A 7,687-nucleotide genomic window follows, 5' to 3' on the forward strand; every position below is an offset into this window, starting at 1 on the left:
CCTCACCTGCTTCCTCCCTGAACTTCCGGTAAATATCGCCCTTATAAAACTTCCATGTCCGAACCACCAAGATCAACGAAACAAACGCCCCTAAAACAGTAGCCGCCGTGATTATAAGAAACGCCTTTCTGTAACATTCCACTCCCAAGCAATTCAAATCCTCCCCAATATTTCGCCGCCGCCCCGCCGCCTCCATCTGCCGCGTTGCCTCTCTGTCGTACAAATGTCCGGCCACTCTCACGTTCAGTATATATGCTCCAATCGGGCTCGCCACTCCCCCCAAGTTGTACAGAGTTGCGTAGTATTTCAGCCCGAAAATTTCCGATATGATTGCGAAAATCAACGGCCACTGTGCGCCGAAGCAGAATCCGATGATAATTGAAGAAAAATAGAGCGAATTTGGAACTCCGAATGCGATTAGAAGATGACCGACGCAGGATAGAATCATTGTCACGAAGAAAATTAAGGGACGTGGGACTTTGTATTTTTTCCAGAGAAATTCCGACAAGAATCCGGCGACTACACGGCCGAGGTAATTCCATATGCTGACGAGAGAGATGAATGTGGTGGTGCTCTGAGATGGGTATCTCAAAGACTCTCCGATTTGACCCAAATTGTCGATCGCCGTCAATGTTCCACCGACGCCGCAGATGGTGGCGATGAAGAGAATTATCATATCTATACTGAAAACAGCTTGCGGAATTGTGTAGTCCTCTCCTCTGTTTGGGGGTTTGAATGTGTTTTCAAAGCAGGAACCCGACGGAGGACTCGGCGGCGCCGGTGGCGCCGCCGAGGTCAGTGGTGGCGGTTGTTGTTGAGATGCTAGCTCTAATTGTGAAAGTGGGCTTTCGATTTTAGTCTTCCAAACACTCAATTCCTCTCTGTAAACGATGGCCAGAGGAAGTAAAAGCAGAGCAATGACAACAATGGCACTTCCGGCGTATTCCATTTGATGAAATTTCAGGCGATTTTGCAGAATAATCAAAACCATTAACGACCCAGCAAGGCCAAGAGAAATATAAAGGATATGGAAGAAGACTCTGAGCTCATTCGGCTGCCGGAGATCCTTAATGAGTCGAACGAAACGGAGGAAAGTAACAGAGACGGCGGCCGGAAGCCAAGCGATTAAAAGGATGAGAGATTTGGAATTGTTGCCATAAAAGGCATGGTAAAGCTGGGTCAAAATGGCGCCGCTCAACCCGACGAAGCCCTTCAAAAGGCCCAAAACGCTGCCGCGACTTTCCGGGAAGTTTTTGACGCTAGTAACGAGAGCCCCTGTGTTAGCGAACGTCTGAGAATTAGCTCCGATACAAATGTAGAGACACATATGCCAGATTTGGGGCTTTGGGATCCGGCTAGTTACAGCCATCCAAATCATGGTATAGCCGAAGAGATTCATGACCGCGCCGATCAGGAGAACGACCCAAGGCGGCGCGACCTCGTTGATTAGACCGCCGATAACGCCGACGTTGCCGCCTAAATCCTTGAAGAAGCTAAGCAAATTAAGGGTGGTTTGGTCGTAGCCTAAGGAGGATTTGATGTCGGAGGAGTAGAGGCCGAACATGTAAGTTGCGCCGGAGACGGACATGATGAGAATTGAAGCGAAGACAGAGAACCACCGGCCGAGAAGGAACTGGTACCAGATGGGGTGGACGGTGGAGGGATTAGAGGCGGCCATGTTTTCCGGCGAGCAATTAGGAGGCTGTGTTCTTGAAGATGTAGTGTCAGTGGGTGAGAGTGTATAAATACATATTTAAGGAGGTGGGGTTTCATTGAAATGGAGATTGGATTTTTATCTCTGTTTTTTGCTCTGTTTTTGCTGCTCTCTCTGCCACTTATCTTAGGTTGGATGGTTGGTTGGACAAGAAGGGGGGACCCACATGACGAACATTGCAATCGACCCAACACGATTAAATTGTAACCCTATCTTCTTGGAGTAAATATTTAGTATCACGATTTGGATTGTGTTGATCAGGTTGGTCGAGTTCACCCCTGAATGAACCGATTCTGAACTCAACCATTAAATAAATGACTTATTTTTTATTGATACAGACAATTAACCTATTTTATCGAGTTGCAGTAACTATTTAGTGGTGTATAAACATCTCCCGGACTAATACATTAATATATTTTCATATTTGGTGGTATATTCAAGTCCACTCATTATTTCATTTTCCTAGGAATAACTTATAATATTATTTATGTTTCATTTCATTGTAACCATGTGCTTCATGCCCTTTTGTTTTGATTCATCCTTTCTGGTCCATAAACTTTTACCCACTTCTTCTTTTGTTTTGTTCTGTTCTAGATGAGATCGAGAGAAGAGACGATCTTTGATCTTTGTTCTCGTCTTTTATTTCGACTTTTATCTCTGTAATTTTATGAATTTGTTCTTGTAAGGACGTGAATGAGAGACAAACACGCTGGGTGAGGTGGATAGAGGATTTGGGCGGGATGAGAGGCAAAGATAATGATACAGAATATAATTCCTATTTTCGGTCTCGTTTAGCTAATGGAGAGAAATCTGTCCATATCTCGTTTTAGATGGTGAAAAAAGTTAAACTCTAAAATCATAATACACACCTAATGTGGAGAAAGTGGATGAGAGTACGGTTAGAAGCACGATGCTAGGTTAACTACAGACACACATGTGAAGCCACTTTCCATTTGGCAATAATGTAGAACCAAGAAGAGTTAAAACCGCCCACTTCTAAATCGAGTGGTTTTAAGTTAACACGATTCTAAATGCAAAGGAGTTCTTATCATCTAACTCCCTAATCTAATGCGACATCAGCTTCAGGCCACACATGGAATTGTAGTACTACCTCAAGGTTGGCTAATCGTACACAACATGCTCAAATACTTTTTGTTTCGGAAGGCACATGAGTCTGAACCCCACGTTAAATGTGGGATAGAGAGGAAGAAAAGAAGTGTGGGAACGAAAGAAGCATCTACGTGGTATAAGAAATAGATGATAGAAGCTAAACTAAAAAAGGGTATTTGAAGATGAGTTATTTCCTTCATTTAAAAGGGGTCATTAAATTTGTAACAAACGATTCAAGATTGCACGTTTAGCTCATTGGACGATGACCCTCTTTGGGACAACGCTCCAAGTCAGTGTCTTTCTCCATTCGACCCGAGGGCTTAATGAGGATTAACGCTGGGCAATAGTAGGGGGGTTTTGCACAAGCTAGGAGTGTACAGGAAACTTGTTACAAGCATAATTTGCACGATTCTGTCCCATAAGCATACAAAGATAACTTGTTACAAGCATCAATAAGACAAGGAGGAGGAGGAGCAGCCCATCTAACCTGAAACAGCAAGCTGTACATAGGCTAACTAAAGCATTTTCCACTTTAGATTTCTCACATTATGCCCATCCCATCAACATCTTTCGGACTCCGTCCTCGATCTTGTTCCTGGGAATCGAAGACCCGACTCCTTCATCAAGCATGACTCTGTATACTTCCCATTCTCGACCTCCGATCAAATGGCGTCTGATTTCTGCCTGGAAGATCGATCTCGTTCTAGTTAAGCTTTGTAATCATATATAGTATACCAAAAGCAAAAATTTGCACATGAAGTAACCCAGATGCATCACCAAAATTAAGTTTGTAAAGCTATATCTCATACTTTGAATCTTGAAAAGTTCTGGACTTATTGGAATATATCAGAGATTGCAAGGATGGCAAATTATTGTAAGGAGATCGGGACGTACCAAAAAAACACCGATGTCGAGCAATTTGAGAGCAAGGGTGATGTCATGGAACACGAGAGGTCGACCCTTGCCAGATAACTCTGTGGGGTTTGCCACCAAGAGTTCTGTGTCGGGACCTCTGCTCAAGATAGCTACTCTGAGGGGACGAATCAGTTCCATCCGCAACCGAGTTGACAATGCATTCTGCTTGCTTGGGTCTGTAATCTTCTTTCCATCAGCTTGCATGATGAACAAGTCGATCTCACAGCTTCTCGTTTGCTTCTTATTAAAGCGTCCATATGAGATCTGGCTACAGGATTGAGTTTAAATATTGATAACAGAACCTGAACTGATATGCAGTGCAAGAAAACATTTTAAATTGACCTTCATCATGAAAAACGAAACGGTGAAAGGATTCGGACCCAACAAATAACTGAATGTTTATGTACCTGAATGTTGTAGTCTTTAAGCGTCCTCATAATGTCGTAAATAAGACCCTTGTGATCTTGACAGACAATTTGGACGAGTGTGTGAGAAGGACTGAGCGAATTGTCTAATGTAACAGAGACATCTTTATGAACTAATGATCTGCCTTGTGAAGTTTCATTCAACTCCAAGCTACATGATTCTTCTGCAATTTCAGAGGGAAGAGAGGATGCCTGTGAGCATAACATAACTTCGGCGTCGACCATCTCTATTTCACAGCTTATCATTGCATCTCCCAAGACATGTTTCAAGTGGTCGCACGTGTCCTGCTGTCTCTTCGTTGTGTGCATGAGATCCCTAATGGACAAACAAAAATGAAAATATGTTATGTACAACCTCTATGGGTTCCCTTATACTGCTGCTGAAATAACAAAGTGTTCCACCACTCAAGAACTTTCAAACCAAACACCTTCCACCCAACTGCTTGCAGGTAAAGAAAAAGAAACGGGAGACAGCAACGAGGTAAAAAGGAAGCTCATTCAAGAAGAGCTGACCAAACAAGAGTTTTGACAATTTAACATACAAGGAAAGAATTGTGAGATCCCACATCGGTTGGGGAGGAGAACGAAACATTCTTTATAAGGGTGTGGAAACCTCTCCCTAGCATACGCGTTTTAAAAACCTTGAGGGAAGTTCGAAAAGGAAAGTCCAAAGAGGACAATATCTACTAGTGTTGGGCTTGGGCTGTTACAAATGGTATCAGAGGGACACCGAGCAATGTGCTAACGAGGAGGCTGAGCACTGAAGGGGGGTGGACACAAGGCAGTGTGCCATCAAAGACGTTGGGCCCCAAAGGGAGGTGGATTGGGAGGTCGCACATCGGTTGGATAAGGGAACGAGTGTCAGTGAGGACGCTAGGCCTCGAAAGGAAGTGGATTGTGAGATCCCACATCGGTTGGGGAGAAGAACGAATCATTCTTTATAAGGGTGTGGAAACCTTTCCCTAGCAGACGCGTTTTAAGGGAAAGTCCAAAGAGAGCAATATTTGCTAGTAGTGAGCTTGGACCGTAACAAGAACACCCTACAAACACCACTGCCGAGGCATACTACTAGGATAGCCCTCCACTTCCTTTTTCCTTGCGGATAGCCTCTTGAACAAGTGAACTACTTGAACTATTTATGCAAGTTATACTACTCTAGCCCTCATGAACAAAGAATCCGTTCCACACAGGTCAAAATGAATTCATTCATTGAGAAATACAAAAAACACACAATGCAGATAAACAAAGCTCAATCTTGAACCTGGAGTCAATGATGAAAAACAGATCCATCACTTTTCCATCCGGAGTGGTCGACACTTTCACTTTCTCTATAAGAATCTCGAGCTCGCAAAGAACCCATGTTACATCTACAAACAAACCACTCGCTCCAAATTAGACACAAATATGGCAAGCAACACAAAAGGGAACCAACAAAGAAGACAAGAACAACAATATCCCCACGCTTCGCTCTCTTTTTCCTTCTTCAGGGGAGGAGGGTCAGGTCAATATTTAAGCAACAAACTCCTAATTGATCTGTTCAATCATGTAATCAACATAGAATCGAAATAACGAGGAGGAAATTACAAACCGTGTAACAGCCCTCTTCTGTCATGGCAACAAAACTTCAAAAGAAACATATCAGGGGGCTTTGAGGGTTGCGGTTCCGGGCGGAAATAAGAAAGCGTCGAAGCTGAAGAACAAGAAGGGCAAACCTCAATCAACCTCTGTTTCACTAATCCCCACTTCGTCGACGATTTTCCCGTCACCCAAAACACTATGTAGCACCATTTTCCGTCGGTCGTAACATCTTCAACACAGTATTGACGAATTCACAAGATCAACAAAACAATCACATCACTAATTCAAACAAATCAAATCTAAAAAAGAAAACCCAAATCGCCCACAACCCGTTTGATTTAAACCCCGAAAACGAAAACCCAATCACGATATCTGAAATCAAAGCAGAGAAGTAATTGAACGATTCACTCACCTCCTCTGACAATGCTTAGACCAAAGAAGAGAAGTATGCGGCACAAGTCACAGCCTAACCCAGTTTTATCGGGGCAATTGACAGTGATGACGGTAGGCTCATCGTCTTTCTCCGACGGCCTCACAAGCACGACATCGTCGTGCAAAATACCCATATCTTCGTTTCTTCGTCTTCCTCGTCGGTGGTGCTGTGAGATTCAGAGTTTTCCGATGGGTTGCCAGAAATTCAGAGAACGCATTAATCCAGAATTTTTATCACTGTTCGCTTGTTCATTTTTACTAAAATACCCTTCACAATTCCAAAAATTCCCTCTTGTACGAAAAATCTATAAAATAAAATAAAAATAATAAAATAAAAGGCTTTTGCAATATTATTTTATTTTCAATTAATTAATTGGTGAAATTACCATTTAGTCAATTAAATTCATTTTTATATTTAATATTTAGTTGAACAAAAAAAATATTAAAAATTAGTAATTTTTGTATAAACAAAATTCTAGATATTAAATTTGAATTTTCTTTAAATAATGGGATCAAATTTATAATATAATATAATTAATTCCTACTTTCCCAATTTAAGATAAAATTATTAAAATAATTCCAATTTTTAGGAAAAGTATTTTTAAAAATTCTTAGGCGAGGGGGGCATTTTAGTAAATCAATAAATAAAATAAAAAACATTCTATTATTATTATTATTATTTGTTGTGAACGGAAAAAAGTAAGGAAGGTGACAAAAGGCAGAACAGCTAAATAAATGGGATTTTTTAAGGCATCAATATTATATAAAAATAATTAAATTTATAAAATTGATAAAATTTTGCGTTACAACTCAACTCGACCATTAGTAAATATTATTCGACTTGATTCATCGTCATCAACTTCATGCTTTTAAAACGCGTCTATTAGGGAGACATTTCTACACCCTTATAGAGAATGTTTTGTTTCTCTCTCCAATTGACGTGAGATCTCACAATCCACCCTATTGGGAAGCCAGCGTCCGGCACACCGTCTGGTGTCTGGCTTTGATACTATTTGTAGCAATCTAACTTTGTACTATTGTCTGTTTTGGCTTCTTACAAATCGTCGTCAACCTCGTAATGGATGCAACTTCCAAATTCTTGGTGGAGGTTGCTGCGTTCTTTTTTTCCTAATCAATTGAAAGACTTTAAAAAAGAATGTCTTTTCTTTGTACCAATTATTTATTTATTTATTTATTTATTTATTTTTCAACCTTTTTAGCACATGCTCTTTTATATATATATATATATATTTCTTTTCCCACAAATAAGTAAAGTTTTAATCAAAGTTTTTAATTCCCATTTGTTGATGGAATGATTTGATAAGTTAATGTCTTTTGTGTTTTATTTATATTTTTTAATTTTTATTAATTCGATATTAAATATTTTGTCTTTTATGTTTTTTTCGATACTTTTTCTATGTTGAGTAATGTTTTTTAGTTATTTTTTACGAATATGTTAAATTATTTGGTTCGTTATGTTAATAATTAGACTATTTTCATGTTAAATTCATTT

General features: G+C 40.3%; 2 protein-coding genes across 2 annotated transcripts; both read right to left on the minus strand.

Moving 5' to 3' along the window:
- Positions 1-6: 6 nt before the first annotated feature.
- Positions 7-1,919, minus strand: LOC111786259 (protein NUCLEAR FUSION DEFECTIVE 4-like; the record flags this gene model as incomplete). Its single annotated transcript, XM_023666569.1, has 1 exon — positions 7-1,919. A coding segment is annotated over exon 1 (1,672 nt), but the record flags the coding sequence as incomplete, so codon positions are not given.
- A 1,272-nt stretch (positions 1,920-3,191) lies between these two features.
- Positions 3,192-6,392, minus strand: LOC111786260 (ACT domain-containing protein ACR10-like). The gene is made up of 6 exons (XM_023666570.1): positions 6,155-6,392; positions 5,753-5,971; positions 5,426-5,531; positions 4,147-4,480; positions 3,719-4,003; positions 3,192-3,508 (listed from the first exon to the last, which is right to left on the minus strand). Exons 1-6 carry the CDS (start codon positions 6,306-6,308, stop codon positions 3,371-3,373), a joined length of 1,236 nt encoding a protein of 411 aa, XP_023522338.1. The 5' UTR covers positions 6,309-6,392; the 3' UTR covers positions 3,192-3,370.
- Positions 6,393-7,687: the final 1,295 nt, after the last annotated feature.

The sequence above is a fragment of the Cucurbita pepo genome, unplaced genomic scaffold (genome assembly GCF_002806865.2).
Source record: "Cucurbita pepo subsp. pepo cultivar mu-cu-16 unplaced genomic scaffold, ASM280686v2 Cp4.1_scaffold001238, whole genome shotgun sequence".
Lineage (NCBI taxonomy): Eukaryota > Viridiplantae > Streptophyta > Magnoliopsida > Cucurbitales > Cucurbitaceae > Cucurbita > Cucurbita pepo.

Excerpts from the sequence above, each read along its gene's own strand:
- LOC111786260 (XM_023666570.1), bottom strand. The coding sequence starts at position 6,308 with ATGGGTATTTTGCACGACGATGTCGTGCTTGTGAGGCCGTCGGAGAAA. Across the intron at positions 5,972-6,154 it reads TCTAAGCATTGTCAGAGGAG|ATGTTACGACCGACGGAAAA; the intron begins GTGAGTGAATCG and ends ACTGTGTTGAAG. Across the intron at positions 5,532-5,752 it reads CAGAAGAGGGCTGTTACACG|ATGTAACATGGGTTCTTTGC; the intron begins GTTTGTAATTTC and ends GTTTGTTTGTAG.